Raw genomic sequence first — 23,881 nt, 5'->3', positions numbered from 1 at the left:
GACTTTGAAAAACTCTGCAATTCAAAACAACAACTGCATTGTAGTCATCAAAATAAACTTAAAATTTTGGAGCACCAAATTGTAAAATGATGAGTGTTTATTAATTTCTTCCCTTTTTTATATTTATTTTAAAGATTGAGTTGTGAGGTCTCCACAAAAAAATTTTGCTTGCTTTAGCGTTACACTTTAAACAAGAAATTTGGGAAACCTTGACCTAGGGAAAAAAAAAAGTCATAGTAGAGGAAAGCTGTCAGGAAGAACTTATGCAAACAGTTTAGCTTAGTTTGGTAGCTTTTGGAAAACACCATGAAGCACTCAAATGAGACATCCTCATCTGTCTTAAAAGAAAAATATATGAAATTCTTTACTTCTAATCATGACATATTGAAGCGAAACATGGACTCATAAAAAAAATTGACTAAACAAGTTGGGGATTATCCAGAGGAAAATGGAAAGATCACCTAAGTAGGTAAAACTAAGTATAGCGTCAAGAAACAATTTTTTTTTTTTTTTTTTGTTGGAAAAAAGAAAAACAAAGAAGCAAATAAATATTAATTGTTTGATCAGTTTATTCATTCACTGCAAAGAGAAATTAATTTGAAAGAAGAGTAAATATGTATATATTTATGTCAGGTTAGAACTATCTAAGAAAGGTTATAAAACCTATTATAACATAGTTCAATTAATAATGTGGGTAAGGTAAGTTATATGTTTAGACATGTATTATTTTCAAAGTTTTGAAAAGTAAAGAGATTTGCAAATAAATCATTCCTTCATTACTGTTATGCAACTTTGCATTTTCAGAATATGAATATACTGTTGTTAGAAGACAATGTGAAGCACTGTCATTTGAAGTTCGAGAAAGCTCTGTACCACTTCCAGATGGTGCAAAAATTGATCTTCTGAATACTGACTTTTTAGAAGGCATTGAAGGTTTTCAGTATATAGATGAGGTAAAAAAAAAAATAGAATTACTTGAGGATAATATTAAATGCTAAACTTTAAATACCAGTGGGGTTGCTTGAATTTCATACATGTAATGTATGAAATTCAAGCAACCCCAGTTTGAATAGTGAAATATATTCAAATAATTTGAATAGTGCAATATAGATTACTTGAATGTGTGTGTGGCAGGAGGATATAAATAAATCAAAATTTTAAACATGAAATGGTAAATTATTGAGATATACAGTATGTAGCACATCTCTTAAGTTCCCTTTCTAAAACTTGCAATTGAAAATTGTGTAGAGATCATATAGGGATCTCTACACTAGATATCATTTTGGTAGCTTCTCTGTATCTTCTTTTCTACCAACATTCTCATGAATGTAAAGCCTAAACATCTGTAAATATGAATGTTGGACCATTGTATGATTCTCTCTTTTTTTTTTTTTTATTTTTTTTTTATCATTGATGATCACAGAAATACAGAGGGCACATACTAGCACCAGAAACACATTATTATCATCCCCAGATCCTCCATGGAGTCAAAGCCTCATCATGGAACATGGAAGATCCCTCTGTCATACACACAGCTTATACATGCCTTAAATATATTCAAATTTTCTGCAAACACCACGCTCTCAGGCTATGCATTTCAGTCATTCACCAGTCTGCATTCAAAAAATCTTCTCACTTTTTTGCTCACATATCTCTTGTACATTTCAAGTAGAAAGGCTTATAAAGTTGGCTATTCATAACTATAATTTTTGAAGAAATTACTGAAAATGAATTATATTAACTTTAACTAACACTTCAACATACTGACATAATGGTCAGTTTTGATGTCTCCTCTCTATTTACTAATATTCCACTTAAAGACATCTTATCCAAACCATATTTCCTCTTGATAGCTCAGCCCTGTTTCAGTTCATAATGAACTCTGGTTGTTTCATTTGGCAAAGATAATTCTACTACAAGGTGACAACCACAGATTCCCCGCTTTTCCACCCTTGGCCAACTGCTTCATCAAGACCTTTGAAGAGAAAGCCTTAAACTCTGTCCCACATAAACCAACTGTTTGGCTACATTATGTAGATGATGTGTTTTCCATTTGACCACATTGCCTGGATATGCTCAGCATTTTCATAACATGTCTAAACAGTCAACATCCAAGGGACCAGTTCACCTTAGAAAAAGAAAACAACAACAGTCTCTGTCTCCCTTTCCTAGGTACTCTAATTACATGCTAGCCTTGATGGATCCCTGGCTTTCTCTATTTACAGCAAACCCATGCATACTGGTAGATGCATTCACCAGCAGTCACCTCCCCCATCAACAATATGGGATTATAAAAACCATATACATTATTATTATTATTATTATTATACAGGTACCTTCACAGATACAATCTATCCAAAAAATCTGTCATACCTCTCCTTGAACCCATTAACAACAAAGCACTTGCAACTGACTCTGGCAACCCATTTCACTCATTCACAACTCTCCAAGCAAAATATCTAGTCCTCACACCCCTATTAATTACACCTTTATTCAACTTTCAGGGATGATCCCTTGTTCTGGTCTCTCTAGCCAAGTGCTGAAACATTTCCCTTGCATCCACCCTATAGAACCCTTTAAGCAACTTAAATGTTTTTATCATATCCCTCTCGTTTTTTTCTACCAACCAACTTCTGTAATTCACATACCTTCAATCTATCCTCATAAGGAACATTCCACAGGCCACTCGCCATCGCCTGCCTGGTTGGCCGAGTGGAGAGTGTATTTGCTCTCCAGCCAAAAGGCTGCGGGTTCGAATCCCGCCAGGGACATGGATGTCCGTGATTGTCCTACTAATGATCTACCATATGCACTGCTGTAACTTGTGTCCTGGTGCAGTATGACCTTTGATATCTTTGTGCCATAAAAATCAATCAATAACAATAACCACTCACCATCTGGGTCACTTGTCTCTGAATCCTCTCCACTGCTTTTTCATCCCCAAGAAACTTAGGTGAGCAGACTTTAGCACAGTAATCTAGATGTAAGCATATCAAGGCCTTATAAAGAGGAATAACAACTTTCTTATCTCTACTTCTTAATGTGTTCTTCAATAGCCAAGTAATCTTATGGGATACCTTAGCAATATGTCCTCTAAACTTTCTCTCTGTCTACCACCACCACCCTTAAATCTCTAACTTGATCTATTTCCTGGAGTACAGCATCATCAATGTGATGCACGGCTTGTAATCTGTTTATCCCAAAATGCATAACTTTACATTTCTTGACATTAAACTGATACCCATTAACTTTTGCCCATACTGACAGCCTATTTAAATCACTCTGCAAGCTCTCCGCATATAACAGAGTAAGATTAATCAGTTCTGATAACAGTGCCCCAACTACCAACCACATTCTCACCACATTCTTAGCTAATAGCTACAATCCCTACTAAATCCAAACTCCTCCACCCCTCCAGAACAAAGACTACAAAAGATCTCTCACCATTGCATATATCCAGGGCACATCCAAAAAATTAACAAAAATCCTAAAAAAATACAACCTTACAACCACTGACCACATAAAATATTGGCATCACTTATCTGCTTCAACAAAGACCAGCCGCATTCCTTAAACTTGGAAGGTTTTACTAGGTTCCATGCAGTTGCAAGCTGTCCTACTATGACAAAACAGTCAATACCAGCCAATATCAGAATTGCTCTGCACATGGACTACATCCTGTTCCTCCATTACAGTACTTTGGACACCCACCACAGGATACACTGGAAGAAGGCTGCTCTATTCCATTGTAGCAAATAAAAATATGAGAGGATCTTCCTGGAATCTGTCTTTGCCCTGAGAAACTTTCCAAGCCTGAACAAATTTCGGAGCATGAAACTGCCCCAAATTTGGGAAGCACTCATCTTCAGATCTTCATCCCAGTGGGCAAGACCACCCAATTTACTCCACTAAGGGGGTGGGGTTACCTTTTAGGACTCTAGGCTCAACTTTGGTTGCCTTTCTTCAGCTCCATTTACCAAGTGTTTTAGTGCCTGCATGCATATCATAGTGATATTAATACATGCTATTAATTGCAGGAGGAAGAGCTCCATCTATAAATCATTAAAATTCAAAAAAAAAAACAAAAATTAATTATCAAAGAAACTAAATCACTTAACACAAAAATCAGGAACATTGCTTAAGATAACCTCACAAAATTCAGAAAACTTGAGTCATTTTTGTTAAAGCTCAGTTGATGGATATGTGCTTCACAGCTTACTTTGCAGTCTTTCCAATAAAAAAAAAAAGTGATTTTTGTTTTAAAATTTTAGTTCTGTACCTAGTACTGAACTTTAGTTCTGAACAACCCCAATCTAAACAATAATGATGGTCTAAAAATCCCATACATATGGGGGGCATATATTCGTCTCACGATCCTTCCTCTCTAAGAACAACTATAAACAGGACTAGAAAATCCAGGCTCCTAAATCTAAAATAACAACTTTAATACTAAAAAATAGGACATCACTGCTAAAGAAAAAAAAATCTGTAAGAAAGTGTTTATTGATGTTGTAATTTTTTTTAAAATAACAATTGTAATAATAAAAATAGGACATCACTGTTTATTGGAAGGAAAACTATCTGTAAACAAGATGTTTATTCATGTAATCATTAAATCTAGCTTGATGTATTTTTTTTTTTTTCCCCACTAGAACTCATGCCAGTGAGTAGCATAGGATCAAATCATTGTTTCTCTAGCTTACAGTTTGAAATGTAACGCAGCTTGTCTTGTATATTTATGTATGCTCCAGATGATGATCTTGATATGAAGATTGAAACGTCGGGATAATAAAAAGAGTTATTTTAACATGGTTGTAGAATCCATAATTTCAAAAATTAATGCTGATCACCATGTAACACTAAAAGAAAGGAGAAATAGGAGACCCAATGACAGTTCTTTAAGTCTCGTTGTAAAGGTTATTTTGGCAAACTTGAAACCTTCAAACTTACCAAAACTTCTTATCCTTCTCTTCCTTATCATGTCTCTGTTCTTTGAACTAGACTTCTTTGTAGTGTTTTCCCCCCAAGAACTACAACCTACATCTGCTTATAAAACACATCTGGTTTGTTCTTTCTCTTCTCCTGTACTACATATCTACAGGGTACTGTTTTATTATAGATTTTGCAACCACTCATGTATGAGATTGATATAAAATATATCTTTCTATACATACATATATATATATGTATATATACACTTACATATAATTGTAATATTTTTATTTAGATTACAGAGCGAGGTGTTCCTGTGTTTGTTTTTGAAAAGAAAACCTCATCCTTTGCATTCTCCAGGAATGTAAATCCACTTCCAGCAATTATTACGAGATACTACCTTACAGTAAGGAAATAACAGCATATATTAACCATTTTTATTTTTTATCACTGTTTTTTATTTTCAGCCAAATTTAAAATTTCTAGAAGTGTCTGAATACATTAATACAGACATTACGTTTAATACATTCGTTAATTAACTGGTCTCTACTCTGAATAATAAAATATTGAATATGTTAATAATCTGATTACTTGCATATCCAAGACGGATGCAAAATAAGTACTTATATTCCTGATATTGTGTTTATTATTTATCTTTGTGTGTGTGTGTGTGTGAGAAGTTGGCTAGAATTGCTTATACAGCATGGTGCAAAAAAAAAAAAAAAACAGTACTGAATAACTACAATGATATATTATGGAGTAAATGGGTTTATTAACAAAGAAATATGTTTCCACACGATGATATGTACATCCACAACTATCAGTGGAATCTTGGTCAAATAAAGCATTAATGATTTTAGATTAACTGCTTGAAATGAGCACCTTGTCTTTCAAGACAGGTTTCATAGCACATGCAAAGGTTCTCTATCATCTCGGAGAACAAGGGTTGGGATGTCTGCTGGACATATCATGTAATTTTATCCCTTAGTTCATCAAAGTTTTAAGGCAGGTCATGGTGGAATACCCATTCCTTCAACATACCCCAAATGAAGGTTATCAAGTGATGTGAGATCAGGAGAACATGAAGAGTATGGGAATTCTATGAACCTTGAAATGGGCCTCCTAGAAAAGCGTTCTGATAAAGTGGCTCTAGAACCATGTGATGTGCAAGGTTGCTGCATTCTGTTGAAATATCTGTGCAAACTGCTCACAAACATGTTGTAGGCTTGGACCCAACTCCATATGAATGAAAATAATGTTCAACAATAAATGTCTTTTGTTCTAATGTCAACACTATTGCTACAGCTAAATGTAATGGCATAGACTCTACATGTGCTCTTCTATTAATTCCATTGAACTTGCATCTCCAATCACTCAGTTTATTCAAGTCTTCTTGTAAGGCCACAACATCTTCTCTACTCTTCGTGGTTTTCGATCCAACTTTGCATTATCTGCAAACAACTGAATATCCCATCCAAATCTTTGGCAATATCATTAACATACAGCTTAAACAGCAATAGCCCTAAAACAGACCCCTGAGGCACACCACTAGTGACTTTCCTCTTTCAGGATATTGCTCTCCCATACCCAACTTGCTGATACCTATCAGATACCCAGTCTCTGATCCAGTGCACTAATACAATATTGAACCCCATCTGCTCTAGTTTGAAGGCAACTTATCATGCGGTAATCTATCAAGCCTTTGCAAAATCTAAGTATACTACTGTGTATCCCTCTCCTCTGTCCAAGGAAATTGCATCTTCTCAACTTTTTTTACACCATACAATATAATCACTGGCTAACTTGCAGACTTGTGAATGTTGTATAATAAGCTGTTGACTTGCACATTTGAGAATACTGTGTTCACAAGTTTGTGCACAAATTCTAGGTAATTGATGCAGATTTATGAATAATGCTGAAGTAAATTTTGCATATAATTAAAAATGTGATTAATTACAATAAATTTTTAAAATAAATAATTTGTTTATAATATAAATCTCATTTTCCTTTCCTTCTTTTACTTTGCGGTGTCGAGGGTTTATTAATCATCGGACCTCAAACCATTCACAGGATAAGGTGGTCAGCCCTACACCCCGGTGTATCCTATGCCTGTAGTGTTGAGTTCTCAATATAAATATATAATGTCATAATATAATATAAATATTATAAATAAATAATGAATTTTAAAGCTTTAACATTTTTTCACCTTTGTAATATTCATATTTGATCTGAAGTTAAAAGAAACAAAATAGTATATTTAACAGCATGTTGTTTCAGACTTGGGAATATAGGACGGTACAGGCATCCCTCGGTTTACACCTCACTTCCGTTCCTGAAAAAATGGGTGTAAACCAAACTCAATTTTAATGGGAGGTACAAAGTTATGTTCCACACAGTCAAAAAATATGCACATGAAGTATGTGTAACATTATTATATTTAAAACTTTGATAATACATACATATATATTTGTTAAAATAAAATTATTAACTTAAATATAAAGAGCTAATAAGCTTCATTTCGGCAACAAAAACATTATTTAAATTAAGGGGATATTAAATCCCACATTGTTTTAAAACCGAATAAGAAACTCAAAGATTGGAATCAGAGAGTTTCTTGCCGAAATGTGTTTTTACATTATGGAAAATACCTAAGAATAGTGATCAGAACTTTACCGACTTTGCTGCGAGATTTCCGGTATTGCACTACGTGCTAGGGTCACTTGCTTTTAGCGGACGCTTAGTGATCGCCGATACTTCATAGTTTACTATACTATATTTGGCAAGAAACTCTCTGATTCCAATCTTTGAGTTTCTTATTCGGTTTTAAAACAATGTGGGATTTAATATCCCCTTAATTTAAATAATGTTTTTGTTGCCAAAATGAAGCATATTAGCTCTTTATATTTAAGTAACTTAATGGTTGCACCTGTTTGGAAACTCGTATAGCAGAGTATAAGTTCTTTTCGCTATACACTTTGGTATTAACTTGGTCTAGCTACTCACTGATGAAGCCTCAAAAAAGGCTGAAACCGGTCTGGGTAGTGACCTCCCCACCATAATGTAATAACAGCATACATTTCCTAGGAAATGTGGTTTTACATTATGGAAAATATCTAAGAATAGTGATCAGAACTTTACCGACTTTGCTGCGAGATTTCCGGTATTGCACTACGTGCTAGGGTCACTTGCTTTTAGCGGACGCTTAGTGATCGCCGATACTTCATAGTTTACTATATACTATATTCGGCAAGAAACTCTCTGATTCCAATCTTTGAGTTTCTTATTCGGTTTTAAAACAATGTGGGATTTAATATCCCCTTAATTTAAATAAAATTATCAATAAGGAAAACAAAACAAAAGTATATATAAAAAATATGAAACTTCGAAAAGATGTTACATATTTCTATGTTGAAATTCCTGGTTTCTGATCACTTGCATTTTTTTTTTTTTGAAAAAAGTAATCCAGTGTTAACTGCCCAGATTTTCTTCTTCTTTCTTTCTTTAAGGAGTTCAGTGTAAGGTCAAATAGATGTGATTACAATTACACTCCTTTTTTACATTCGTACTCCGTTCTCAGTTGTGGTCCATTTCACAAAGGTCATCGGTCAATGTCTCTATGCTTGCAAGGATACGCTGTAAATCGGCCGTTTTTATATCTCCCATAGGACCTTCTTCGTTTTCTTTCTCCCACTTTGGATGTTGACTTAATTGTTCGGCTAATTCTATTAAGTCTTCATTGGAAAGAGGTTTATCATGGCTCTCTAAGACTTCTGTCACATCTTCAGCTGTAACATCGTCCAATCCCACCTCTCGTGCAAGCTTGGTAACGTCTTCAATAACATTCTCCTCTTGCTCTAATTCCTCGAAGTCATGCATAAATGCTGGAAGAAGTTTTTGCCATGCTCCTTTTAAACACTTTGTTGACACTTCATTCCAAGCTGCCTTGATGTTGTTAATGCCCTTCAAAATATCGAATGACCGCCAATAGTCTTTAATAGTTTTTCCTGAAGTGTCCAAGACTCTTACCATTTCCATAAATGTTACACGGAGGTAATAGGCTTTTAAGATTGATATAATCCCCTGACCCATCAGTTGCAAAAGTGATGTTATGTTTGGGGGCATGTAAAAAACCTTGACATTCAATGGTGTTCTTACTTCAGCAAGTTTTGAGGTTGTCTAGGGTTACATTGGCTGGCAAATCATTTTCTTTACAGAAGTGAAACATGGTAGGATAAAAATAATATGTGTACCAATCTATAAAAACGTCTTGTGTAACCCAAGCTTTCTTATTTCATTTCCATTAGACTGGTAGCATGGCTTTTACATCCATGAAGGCCTGTGGTGTCTGTAAATGGTACACCAACATTGATTTAAGCTTCAAAGTTCCGGAGACATTTGCATCCAACAAAAGCGTAAATCTGTCTTTTACAGCTTTAAAACCTGGAGCAGAACTTTCTTCTCAGGAAATGAAGGTGCACAATGGCAATTTTTTCCAGTAGAGCCCAGTCTCATCGACATTAAAAATGAGATCAGGAGGATAACTTTCTTGTTCTACACAGTCTTGAAATTCTTTAGGAAAAGCAGCCGCTGCAGCAACATCTGCATTTGCCACCTCACCACATAATTTGACACTATGACACTTACTTCGAGACTTAAATCTCATGAACCAAGCTTTGCTTCCTAAGAATGTTTCTTCACCTCCGTCTGTCTTTTTAAGACCCTCAAAAATTGTTTTTGCTTTCTCAGTTATAACAGCCTGCGTCAGAGGAATGTTTTTCTGATTCAAGTCATCCACCCTTAATGATAATAATTTTTCAATTTTTTCATGAAGTTTACCCCTGCTATAACTTACATGTTTTGCATTTAGTACTGCCATAGATTATTGTGCAGACTGTTTTATTCTATCTGCATTTTTCATAATTGTAGTAACAGTCGATGGAGGTAAGTTCATTCTTCTACAAACATTAGCACGTGTCTGCTCATCTTCCATTCTTCGAATCGCCTCCATCTTCTTTTCAAGTGTGATTGATTTCTGCGCCTTCTTAACACCAAGTTCTGCTAACTTTTCTGCACTTCTTTTATCAGACATGGTATGTAATTACGTACTTTATCAATTTAAATGTGTATATATGTAAAAAAAAAAAAAAAAAAAAAAAATTAAATAGAACAATTAGGTAGATTCAGCAGTAAAACTAAGTTTGATACATATACATCGTAGTAGCTCTGTAAACACTCAAACACTAGAATGCCTGCTAGCATTGTTTCTCAGTCAGACCACACTACAGTAAGAAAGCACGGGCAGGCATTTGACGTTATTGTGAATCGGCGTAAATTGAACCATCATAAACCGAGGGCTGCCTGTATTTTCACAATTTCACAGTTGTGTTGTAAAACACCAGGTGGTCATGAAAGAATGTTTGTGTAACAAGTAAGGAAGGTGATTATTGAACACTTCATACTCAAATAACATCAATACTATGGAATGATGAGATTCAGGGAAACAGTGGATTGACCATGTGAATTAGTTAGGACATGTAATGGTGCTGCGACTGGCCTGTGTAATACACAGGCCAGTTCCAGCACCGTTACTTTCTTTTCCTTTATACATGTTTCACTGTGGTATTTCTGAAAGACTGTAATAATTTTCCATTTTTATGTATGGTGGTGGTGGTGGTGGTTTATTCCTTCATTTGTTTCTGACCCTAAGTGACTTTGTAGGCTTACCCACAAAGTGTTCTTGGTGAGATTTTTACAGGGTAGTTCACCACTGCTTCTCTCTCCCCTCCCCTCAATTTTATCTGGGCTCAGGACTGGTATATGGCTGGGACGTATTCATGACTGTAATGCATGTGGGTTCACAGGGCCAGTTTGCCTGTTCTGGGGGATAAAAAAACCCCGAGTTTCCAGGTGAAAAAACCCCTTCCTCCATATGAGACTGGCTAACTCACCTTTTGATACAAAATTAATAACGGAAAAAACTCGCTTACAAAGATTATTTAATAGTATAATTTTCGCCTGTGTGTCACAGCCATCTTCAGTACATATTAAGCTCAAATTAAACAATAACTGACAATTCCAAAAAGCGCCACCTAAGTAGCTGGTGTAAGATAACTGAAAAGGTCAATAAATTTCCTTAAAAAAAAAAAAAAATCAATACAATAAAAAGTTAGGAAAGATTAGCTGATTTTTTAATGTATCGATTTTTTTAAAAAAATTAAAAAAATTTTTTTTTAAGGAAATTTATTGACCTTTTTAGTTATCTTACACAGCTACTTAGGTGGCGCTTTTTGGAATTGTCAGTTATTGTTTAATTTGAGCTTAATATGTACTGAAGATGCCTGTGACACCCAGGCGAAAATTATACTATTAAATAATCTTTGTACGTGAGTTTTTTTTTCCGTTATTAATTTTGTATCAATATGTCTACTCACGGTATACCTCTTTTAAAACTTAACTCACCTTTTATCGAAAGAGACCAGATAAATGTTCCTCATGTCACTGACAGGAGTCGAACCCAGGTCTTTCTGACCAAAGGGCTTTGACACACAGACACATACAGTGTAAAATGTCAATCATCTGCAGCTCAATTATCCATGGTGTCAGATTAACTGTGGTTCTATAGAAGACATATAAATTTCATTTTTTTAAAAATTCTCTATGCAAGTGGATTCATAAAATAGCAGAGTCCTTACTGCATATTTTAAATAACATTACAAATAACAGAAAAATAAAACAAAAAATAAAGCTGCAAAGCCAGCCTGGTTGGCTGAATGGTTAGCATATCTGCTCTCCAGCCAAAAGGCTGCAGGTTCAAATCCCACCATGGGCATGGATGTTTGTGATTTGTGATTGTCTGTGAAAATACTAGTGGTGGTGGTGGCGGCGTTGGTAGATAGCGTTGGTGTAGATGATGAAAGTAGAGCGGTTCGTTGTAGTAGGATTAATTGGTAGAGGCAGAGAATTGTGGAATAGGTACCCTCTCTCGATGAATCGTTGGCCTCCCTGGAGGTGCCATGTAATAATAAAAGAAAACAAACAAAAGTCACAGACTTTCTATCTAAATAAGTTTTAAAATGGTCAGATTTGTGTTTACATACTACAAAAATGTTATCTTATGATTTTTTTATAAGTTTTTTTTATGTATTTAACCCAAAAAAACATAATTTGGATTGACCATTTTCAATTATCCATGTTTTTAAACTAGCATCCCCATTAACATAGATAATTGACATTTTAGTGCACAGATATATATTCAATATTAGCTGATCCTTCCAAGTGCCTACTGATCTTCTAAGTAAGAGCTGTATGATCAGTCTTCCCCTACTACAGGTGAAATTGATCCTTTCTTCATAATCACTTTCTGTGATACTATTTCAAGTCCTGAATTTGTGATTTACTTGTGCCCCCCCATTACATTCTGCATGAGATAATTATCTCTGAGAAACACCAGAAATGTACTCTCTATAACACAGTGGTTGGAAGATAAATAAATGTGTGGGGGTGGGAAAGATTATCAGTAGTAGTTATACATGCCCTTGAGCTGTTGTTTATTGAGAGTCATAACAGGGGAAGGCAAAATAGTACCTCTGCAGGAGAGCAGTTCTAAGACAGAGATTTCGAATAATAGCCTAAACACTTATGGTCAGGATATTGGAGAGAATAGTTAGGATCATAACATAAGATGATAAAATGGCAAATCTTACATAAGGGAGACACCATCCAGTGTTATTTTTAGACTTTGCAGGATACATTTAATAGGTTTCTACTTGTGAAAGTACTGTAGAAGTGGTGAAATGGAATCGAGGAGAAGGCAGATGACCAGTGGTCACATGTCTTCAAAGTGGCAACCATAACATTATGTATTTTGATCTGAAAAGATTACTATTAATATGCTTGATTGCAACAAATTTATGAGGCCACGGAAAAGAAGGGATAATGGGATTATAATTATCCATTTTTATAAGCTTTGATATGACTCTGAATTACGGTGCTCTCATATTTGGTTGCCTGAGTTTCTTGAGAAATGAGGAAATGGTTGACATCAGCCACATAGGTGATCAAGATGCCAAGTGGAATGCTCCTGGTGAAAGACTGGGGGTTTATGAGTTACAAATTTAGTTAATAGAAAAGAATTAAATATGATAGAAATAAAGTTAATAAATAAGCACGTTAAATAAATAAGCAAGTTAATTGAGCACGTGGCGGTGAATTTGAGCTGTGCAGAAGAAAGTGATTTTTAATCGGTGAATAGTCCGTTTTTTTTCCCGTTTTTATACGTTTTTGAGTGCTGAATTGTTTCTCTGAATACGAGTGTACTTCAGTGGTTGTTTTTCGGAAGTTAGTTGCTGTCGCGATATAATATATGTTGGTACCGTCAGAATCGAACGCGTAACGGTGGAAGACAAAACGAAGCTAAGTTACTTTGTATTTAGTTATATTTCATTTTATTTAATTATATTAGTACTTAAATGTTCTGATGTTTGTACTTTTTTCCCCTCTTATTTATTAATTGAATAATTATTAAGGATTACGCTACTCGGCAGTAAGGAATGATGGTGGATTCAGCAGCAGTCGCAAGTGACGTAACGCCAAGTCCTCCGCCATTTAAGAACTCGATTATTAGCAATATTATAAGGGACTTTGTGGCATGCAGTACTTGCGGCATGTATGCTTCTAAGGAATTACATATGTGGTTTGTTAAAGAGAGTGGAGAGCGTATGTGCGCAAAATGCAGGCAGTTGGAGGAAATAACTACATTAGATATATCGATATCCGACTTTGTTGCTCCAGGAACGGAGAATGAATGTAGGAAGACGAGTAGTATGATAGGAGAGAATGAGAAAATAATGGTTGATAGTGTGGAAGGTGTGAGTGACTGTGGAAGTTTAGGAGATGGTTTTGTTTGGGAGAGTGAATTTAGATTAAGAGTGACTGACCTGCAGCGGGAGATAGATGAGTTGAAAGAGGAGGTGGAATGTCTAGTGAATGAGAGCAGAAGTATGAAAGATAAGATTAGGAGAATGGAAGAGATGAATGCAAGGCGAATCAGAGTAGGAGAGAGAGAGAATTTAAGGAGTATGAGTGAGAGGTATGGGGGTGCTAGAAGAGGAGAGATTGGAAACAGTAGAAGAGAAGGAATGAGAGAGAGGTATGGTAATGCTAGCAGACGAGAGGATGAAAACAGTAGGAGAGACGGAATGAGAGAGAGATATGGAAGTGCTAGAAGAGGAGAGAATGGAAACGGTAGGAGAGATGGAATGAGAGAGAGGTATGGGAATGCTAGAAGACGAGCGGATGGAAACAGTAGTAGGAGAGACAGAATGAGAGAGGGATATGGAAGTGCTAGAAGTGGAGAAAATGGAAACAGTAGGAGAGAAGGAATGAGAGAGATGTATGGGAGTGCTAGAAGAGGAGAGAATGGAAACAGTAGAAGAGAGAGGTATGGGAATGAAAGAAGAGGAGAGAATGGAAACAATAGGAGCGATGGAATGGTAAGAGGTATAATGTATGGTGACTCAATGATCCGTGGTGTTCAGGATAGGATGCGTGAGGAGTGTTTGCCAGGAGGAACAATAGAAAGGGTGGCTATGGCAATTAAGAGAAGTGAAAGGGTGGATGAGATGATTGTGATGGTAGGAACGAATGACTTGAGTGGTAATGTAAGTCGGGCAGCGAGAGATATGAGATTTTTGCTTGAGACTGTACGGAAGAAGACAGAGAGAGGAAAAATAGTGTGTGTTGCCTAGGTATGATAATGATGAGCTGAGCAGAAGAGCGGTGATATTGAATGGCATAATAGCGAGAATGTGTGACAAGAGAGGACTGGTATATGTGGATGCTTGGAGTGCGTTTGAGGAAAGAGAGGAGTTGTTTGCGAGAGACCGTTTGCATTTGAATGAGGAAGGACGTAGGCATCTGGAGAGATTGCTGTTCTGAACGAGTCAGTGTGTCCCAGGGAGGATGATAGCAGGGGTGGCCTCTTGTGGGAATGGATACTTGGGAGAAGGGAGACAATGTCAGGTAAGACTGAGCCCAGTGGAGTCTAGAAGGGATAATGCTGGGTATAGAAACAATGGCATTTATATGCTGTATACTAATGCCAGGAGTATCCGGAATAAGGGAGAGGAATTGGTGGCGCAGATAGCATCAGCCTGGCCAAAAATTATTGCGATCACTGAGACGTGGTTGACAGAAGGGGATATAAAAACAGGAATAGAAGTCACTGGGTATAGCATTTTTCGCCAGGATAGGAGGGGAAAGCGTGGTGGTGGGGTGCTGCTTATGATAAGTGATGACCTATGTCCTCTAAGAGTGGAGAATTTGGAAGGTAGTGAGACAAATGATTTTGAGAGCGTATGGTGTGAGGTAGAGGTAGGCAAGACAGGATATTTAGTGGGGTGTTGCTACAGACCCAGGAGCACAGAGGATGGGGACCAGGAGATGTTTAGACAGCTAAGTTTGGCAAGTGCAAGAAGAATGATTGTTATGGGAGATTTTAACTTCAGTAGTATAAATTGGAGAGAGGAAGATGCATGTAACAATAGGGGAATGGAATTTCTAGAATTCTTGAGGGACAAATGTCTTAGGCAACATGTAACAGAGGGAACAAGAGGTTCAAAAATTTTGGATTTGGTTATAGCATCAGAAGAGTTGATAATAACTGAGTTGACGTCTCTCCCACCAGTTGGAGAGAGTGACCATATGGTTTTGACTTGGAAAATGAATAGACATGCAGGAGTATCAAAGAGACGGGAACTTATGTGGAATTATAAGGCAGGTGATTATAATAGTCTTAGACGTCAACTTCGGGAAGTTTCATGGAGGGAGGAATTGGAAGGCCGGGATATCACCAGTGCGTGGGAAATTGTGAAAGAATATTTGTTATCAGCAATGGTAAGTTGTATACCACGAGTGAAGAAGAGGGCGCAATTTGGAGTAAAGTGGATGACAAACAATATTAAACAGGAATTGCATGCGAAAAAGAGGCTATGGAAGAGATATAAGGAGACAGGTGAAGAGATGCATGAGGAATATAAGACACAGGCCAGAAGAGTGACTCGTGTGGTAAGGAAAGCGAAACTGGAATATGAGAGGAGATTGGCCCTAAGATCCAAAGAAAATCCTAGGGAATTTTTTAGCTATGTGGCCAGTAGGAGGAGAAATGACTGTGGAAGAATGATATTGTGGGATAAAAATGGGAATAGAGTGACTGATGCAGAGGACATAGTGGAATTGTTCAATGAACACTTTATTGGAGTATTTCATCCTAGAGGAGTCAGTTTTAATGCTAGAGGGATAGGACTGGTACGAGGTCTGGAGGTACAGGAGGAGAGTGTGTTTCAGATACTGAGTACTCTGGATGTCAGTAAAGCTGTGGGACTGGATGGTATTTCGCCACGAGTTTTGAGAGAATGTGCTAGGGAATTGACAATACCTTTAACGTGGCTTTTCAATGAAAGTCTGGCTTTGGCAAAGGTGCCCAGGGAATGGAAGGAAGGTAAGATAGTGCCATTGCATAAGGGTGGTAACAGACTGGAAGTGTCTAATTATAGGCCAGTCTGTGTGTCATCAGTAGTTGTTAAGATCTTGGAGAAAGTAGTGAGGGACCGTGTACAGCATTGGGCAGATGAGGGTAATGTTATCTGTGAGAATCAACATGGATTTGTGAAAGGACGCTCTTGTTTTAGCAATATGCTAGCCTTTTATAATAAAGTTACAAGAGCATTAGATGAGGGAAAGGCATATACTGCAATTTTCTTAGACTTGGCGAAGGCATTTGACAGGGTGCCACATGATAAGCTGATATTTAAGTTGCAGCACATGGGTCTGGATGTCAGATTGGTCAACTGGATTCAGGATTGGCTGTCTGATAGGTATCAGAGAGTTGTGTATGGTGGAGCAGTTTCCAGGAGGCAGAGGGTTACAAGTGGGGTCCCACAGGGCTCAGTACTAGGACCTATATTGTTTAACCTTTATATCAATGACATAGCCAGTGGATTGCAGGGGGATATTCAGTTGTTTGCGGATGATGCGAAGCTTGGAAGGATTATTAGTAATAGTGCAGATGTGGTAGCCCTGCAAGAGGATTTAAATAAGCTAGATAGATGGGCAAATGAATGGGGGTGTCAGTTTAATGCAGCAAAATGTAAGGTCTTGAGGTTTGGGAAACATCGATGGGATGCTGCATACTCTATGGGAGGAGTTATACTGGAGGAAGTAGGGGAGACAAGAGATCTGGGGTTGATGATTGATAGAAACCTGAAGTTTAGGGGACATATTGCAAAGGTGGTGAAGGTAACACAGAGGATTGCTGCTATTATGAGAAGGACACTGACCTGCAGAGATAAGAGGGTTATCATTCCGTTGTATAAGTCTCTGATCAGACCACACTTGGACTATTGTTCTCAGATTTGGTCCCCAGGATTTGAAGGGGATAAATTAACCGTGGAAAGGATACAAAGACGGATGACAAAGATGGTTTCAGGACTGTACAAGGATAGTTATGAGGATCGGCTGAGAGAATGTGGACTGCAGAGTTTGGTGGATAGAAGAAGGAGAGGTGATATGATTGAGACTTTTAAACTGTTGAGAGGTGGTTACAGGGTTGACACTGGGGAGTTCTTTCGCTTGGTTGATCAGCGGGAAGGAGTGATGACAAGAGGCCATCCCTGGAAGTTACGAAAGGAAACTGTGAGCAAGAGGGTAAGGAGTGGTTTCTTTGTGTGGAGGGTGGTTGAGCCGTGGAATGCATTGCCTGATGGAGTGGTGGGAGTGAGAACGGTCAGTGGGTTTAAGGAGTGGTATGATAAACTTTGTGTTTCTCAGGGGGGGACTTCCCCTCGATGAGTCTTGACAGACTTTATGTCTTAGAAAGGACCTCCCTCGATGAGTCTTTTGACTCCTTGGAGGCCTGAATAATAATAATAATAATAATAATAAGTTTGCAGAGCAGATGGAAGAAATTTTTTAATAGTAAAGAAAAGAAAGAACAAGGAATGTCCATGCAGATTGAGTAATAGTGTGTTTAGTAAGGATGTGATAACTAGACTTTTCCCTTCAAAGGTGGTGAATGTAAAGAATAGATTGTGGAAGTAGATGTGAAAAAATTGTCAACCACTTCATTGTGAGTATATTGTCTTTGTCTCCCTCTACTGTATGAAAAATCTCCATATTAATCGGTAACAACACCTCACCAACTAATACATTTCGGTCATATCCCTTTTTATTTTTTCTGTTCTTCTCCTTTTTCTCATCTAGTTTAAGAAGAAGTATGATTTGTAAAAATTATATTAAGAAGGTTCTTTGGAGGAGTAAAAGAAGAATAGTGCTCATCATCATCATCAAATTCCTGTCATGTACCCTCAAGGGGTGTACAGGATATGATAGTACTACATGAAAAAAATTACATCATTACTAACTTCCTATCTACAATTTTCCTCCAAATCAGTCTGTTACTTGTCAAGGCTTCAACATTATCAGATCTTATATTTCTATCATCTAAGACACTTTGTACCGTATCAATCCACCTATATCTTGGTCTTCCTCTGGGTCGTTTTGCTGCCAACCTGGCAGAGAACACTTGTTTTGCTAATCTTTCTTCGCCCATTCTGTTTAAAAGAATAATGCTAATAATCAGTTATGTGAAGAGTATAAAGAACAAGCCAGGAGAGTGACTCAATTAGTAAAGAAAACAAAGTGCACATATAAAAAAAAAACCCATAGAGTTTTTTAGATATGTGGCAAGTAGAAGGAGGAATGATAATGGTAAGATGATGTTAATGGATGAAAATGGTAGAATAATAACCGCTGCAGAAGACATTGTTGAAATATCCAGTGATCAATTTATAAGGGTGTTTCATCCTGATCAGGGTGGAATCATGAGAAATTTAAATGTAGAGGACATAGGAGAGGATGGCTTAATTGTGAGTGAGCAGAAGGTATTTTGTGAAAAGAAATAACCTTGATGTCAATAAGGTGGTAGGATTTGATGACATATCACCATGCATTTTAAGGGAATGTTCCAGGAAACTGGGCAGTAGCATTGGCATGCCTGTTTAATAAGTGTCTTAAAGCAAAAGGTCCAAGGGAGTGGAAAGAAGGTAAAATTGTTCCATGAAAGTGGTGATAAGGCTGTATCTTCGAATTATAGGCCAATCTGTATATCTGGAGTTGTGGCGAAGGTACTAGAGAGATTGGTGAGAAGTAGGATACAGAAATGGGTTGATAACAGCAGTATTCTCTGTGGTTATCAGCAAGGGTTTGTTAAAGGGAGATAACATTTTACTAACTTAACTCACACCACTGTATATGCATCTCCTGTGTCGTACTTGGATTTTGCAAAAGTTTTTGATAGACTGCCACACGGCAAACTGTTAAATAAATTGAAACAGATGGGATTGGATAATAGACTTCTGAGTTGGATCAGTGACTGGCTGTCAGATAGGTATCAGAAAGTTGTATATGGGGGTTGCAGTATCCTAAAAGAGGAAGTTCACTGGTAGGGTACTGCTGGGGTCAGTTTTGGGACCATTGTTGTTCAATTTGTATGTTAATGATATTGGGATGGGTTTAATTAGTGATATGCAGCTGTTTGCATCATGTGCAATATGATCTGACTCCATGGAGGTCAGATATTAATAATAATAAGATCTTAGAACTTTATCTTGTGTCTGTGGACTTATTAATTAGTCTTAGTATTTATGTCACACACAATTCTATGTTGTATATCTTATATCCTGTTATATGCTTTTTCATAGTTCAGTAAATCATTTGGCATAAATTAAAGATGCCAAGAAATTATATTCTTAGTTTAATCCTTTTTCCAAGTGTAAGCAAAAAAACTTTGCACGTGAAGTCATTTCACAACTGGGCTACTTGTATATAGAGTCTAATGACTTCACATCAATTGCCTTAGTATCCCATAATGCACCGCACATATACTTATGGCATGTATAGTACCGTGCATTATGGGACAGGCCACTTTCACATGCAACTTTATGTTACATATACTTGGATAAAGGATTGAACCATGAATATAATTTCTTAGCATCTTTAATTTATAGTATAACCAAGTGTAAAAACTTTTACTATGTTACCATTTTCTTTATCAAACACAACTGTCACTTTATTCTAAAAAGTAAGTCACTCAGGTGTCCTACCTTTCACCCAAGTCGTGATGTTGTCCATAACGTATCATATTCATCCATTCCTGAATTTATCTTTAACATGGTGACCATCATTCCTGAATACTGATCTTCTACAGTTTTCTATCTTGGGTCATCCTCTATGCAATGGAGGATGTAATTGGTACTTCATAAGTACCTTGGTACATTTCCAGAACCAAGTCTTAATTAAACTGGTTGTAGGTACTGCAAGTTCTAACAAAGGTGTTTAATTAAATTTCCAGCTCAGTGAAGTCACAGGGTAGTAGATAGAATACAAAATCATTGTCAAACCACACAGATTGAGAACTCATCCAATTTTATGGTTGTATTCAGATTGAGATTATGTAATATCCTAAATACCTCCACTTCATCCACTTGTATTCTCACATTAATTCTTGTCGAATCATTATACTCATCTCTCACTATAGTATCTCCACTTGGATGACATACTGTTCAGAGTGACACTCGTAACTCAACTGTTCATTTTGTTTCTCACCTTCCTATGATCAGCTTACATTCAACTTATCATAATAATTCTTTCTTTTACTCACCACATAGTTGAACAACTCATGGCAGCTAGCTTCCACTCATAATCTATTATTTTGCTTTCTTTACCATGCTGATCACTCCTCTTGCTTGTTCTTTGTACTGCTCATGAGCATACAAACATTTCCTTTTTTTGCATCTGCTGCTTAATCATTCTACTCATACATTTAACACTCCCAATTTTTCCTGCTGACTACTATGAATATATAGTCTGATACTGCTTCTTGTCCTTTTGTCCATTTCCCTTGTACTGCTTTATATATGCAGTTTTTCTTGCAGTTTCTTATGCCATGGCAATGCTCTGAGCTGCCTCCTAAGTTTCTCCTAATCACTGGGTTTTTAAATCTGTACTCTTTTACTGTTCCTCTTGCTCCTTCCTCTCAATGCTATTAGAGTAGTCGAGGGCTAGGGGTGAATATTTCCTATTATACTTTGTTTTTTCTATGTCACACAGTGGGAGTCTGCTTTCTCTCCAAAAAAGACAGATTTGGAGGCCTTAAGGTGGCAACCCCACTACCGAACCCATCCTGTGTGAAAGGTTGGTAGCCTATCCAGGGGAAATTTACAATTACTCGCAAAGTTCTGAAGACGAAAAATAGGATGGATTTTATCAGAATTGACCCAGCTAATGGACAAGGACTTTTCTCTTTGAGAAATTAAAAATAGCTACTTGGAATGGCTGTGGAATTACACACAAAATTGATGAGCTAACCCGAGAACTAAAAAATAGAAATATTGATATAGCAGCAATAACTGAGACAAAAGAGAAAAAGAAGGGATCTCAAATTCTGGAAGATTATGTCATGATCTTCTCCGGAGTTCCAGAAGACAAATGTGCTTCATCTGGGGGTTGCAATTTGGATTAATAAAAAATGGAAAAACCAAATTTCGGATTATACTTGGGTATCAGAGAGAATAATCAACATTAGAATGAAAATTATGAAACAAACATTCAAAATTTTCAGAAATTATGCACCAGTGGATGGAAAAGAGGAAGAGACAGAAGAATTTTACAGAAAACTTCAGGAATGTATTGAAACAAATAAAAATGAAGCAACAATCTTGATGGAAGATTTCAATGCTAGAGTGGGAAATAACCCAATAACAGAATGCATTGGATCAGAGGGAGAATCAGTAATTAATAACAATGGAATTTTATTAAGAGACTTCTGCATATTTAACAGTCTAAAAATTAGCGATTCTTTCTTCAGGCATAAAAGTATACATAAGTACACATGGGAAGCAAGAGGAACTAAATCAATAATATATTACATTATTATTAACAACAAAATAAATAATAATATCAAGGATACAAGGGTTTTAGAGGAAGCGAAATTGATAGTGATCACATGTTAGTTGAAAGCAGATTTGAATTCATAGAAAGAACCACATACTTCAAAAGAAAAAAAGATAATGCACCAACATCTAATAAACAGTTTAAAATTCACATCCTAGAACAGGAGAGTATCAGAAACTTATATAAAAGCTGAATAAGAGATAAAATAAAACCAACCACAAACAGTATTGAAACTGACTGGAAAAATATAAAGGAAACCATACTAAAAGCAGCAGAAGAAAGTTTAGGATATAAATCAAGGAAAAACAAAAAATGGCTCAGAACTTGAATGACGACTAAAAGGAATTAATCGAAAGGAAAAAAAAACAGGCTTTTAAAATCTATCTGCAGAGTAAAAAAACTGCTGACTATATAGAATATAAGAAACTATGGGCTTAAGTCAGAAAGCTTTCCAGAAGTATACACTTAGAAGATTGGAATAAATATGTTAAGTCATTAGAGCAGAATAACACTGGACCACAAAGAATAGGTTTTAAAATTTTCAGGCAACTACAAACAGCAGAAAATGATCAACTAAGAAATAATCTAATTTCCAAAGCTGATTGGATAGAACACCATAAAACATTTTGGAATGAAAAACAAGAAATACAAAACAATGACAAAACTCACAAAATCAATACACAGGAAAGTCCAGAAGAAATAGCACTGGAAGAATTAGAAAAAAATTTAACAATTCAAGAAAAGAAAAAAAAAGCTCAGGCCTGGATGGAATATACATTGAGCTCTTTAAATATGCAGACAGTAGCTTAAAAGAAAACCTACTTAAACTCTTCAATGATCTGGAAATATCAAAAGATCCCAAAAGAATGGGAAACTGGAGCAGTAATAAATATTCACAAAAAATGCCCCAAGGACAAATGTGGAAGTTACAGAGGCATTACTCTCTTAATAACAGCATCTAAACTATATGCAAACATTTAAAAAAATTTAAACTATATTCAAACATGCAAACTCTCCATGCAAAAGAACAAACTAATTAAATATACAGAAAATTATTTAGAAGAAGAATAGTGTGGTTTTAGAAAAGGAAGAGGATGCACAGATGCCTCTTTCACAATGCAACAGATCATAGAAAAAGGAGAAGAATTTAATTTGCTCACTTCTATTTATTGACTACGAAAAGGCATATGATAAATTGAACAGAAATCTATTCTGGAAAATATTAAAAGATGATAAAATACCTCTGCAATTAATTAATGCAAAAAGAAATCTATACAGAGAAACAAAAATTTGCATCAAATTTCCAAATGGAACATTATCAGAACCTATAACTATAAATAAAGGAGTAAAACAGGGGTGTGGCTTATCCCCGATCCTATTCAACATTTATATAGACAGAATCCTAAAAGAATGGAAAACAACTGTCCAAGATGGAGTTAAACTAACAAATAATATACAGCTAAATACAATACTTTATGCAGATGATCAAGTACTAATTTCAAATTCAGAAGATAAACTCCAAATTGCATCTAACCATCTAAATGAAATAGCAAAAAATTTGAAATGAAAATATCTGAAACAAAAACAAAAGCAATGGCAATGTGTGGAAACACCATTCAAAAAGTCAAAATTATGCTTAACAATAAAATAATAGAACAAGTTATGGAATTCAAATACTTTGGAAATATAATCTCACAATCCAATACTGATTCACAATTGGAAGGAAGACTACAAAATTCACAATAGAATGAATGGCATAATTCAAAGAAATTTTGGAAAACAAATGACTAAAGAAACTCGATTAAGATTACATTACATGACCTCTAAACCATCTCTCAAATTTGGAAGTGAAACTTGGATTCTAAAACTAAGAAACAAAGAAAGACTACAAGCGGCACAGATGAAGTTTCTGAGACCTCTGCTGGGACTCACTAGTTAAAAA

At 36.2% G+C, this 23,881-nt stretch overlaps 1 protein-coding gene across 2 annotated transcripts in view; it reads left to right on the top strand.

The window, feature by feature from the left end:
* The window catches only part of LOC150095258 (uncharacterized), a 512,519-nt gene that overhangs the window by 179,614 nt on the left and 309,024 nt on the right, over positions 1 to 23,881 (top strand). For both annotated transcript variants that reach the window (XM_090410467.1, XM_090410466.1), the window contains exons 10-11: positions 805 to 953; positions 5,228 to 5,338. In XM_090410467.1, the coding sequence (XP_090266593.1) occupies positions 805 to 953; positions 5,228 to 5,338 (260 nt within the window). The remainder of the gene's footprint in view (positions 1 to 804; positions 954 to 5,227; positions 5,339 to 23,881) is intronic.

Source organism: Typopeltis vanoorti, chromosome 20, assembly GCF_054136105.1.
Source record: "Typopeltis vanoorti isolate ZY-2024b chromosome 20, IOZ_Tvanoo_1.0, whole genome shotgun sequence".
Taxonomy (NCBI): domain Eukaryota; kingdom Metazoa; phylum Arthropoda; class Arachnida; order Uropygi; family Thelyphonidae; genus Typopeltis; species Typopeltis vanoorti.
Note: the sequence above shows the minus strand (reverse complement) of the source record. Positions and strands in the feature narration are given on the sequence as shown.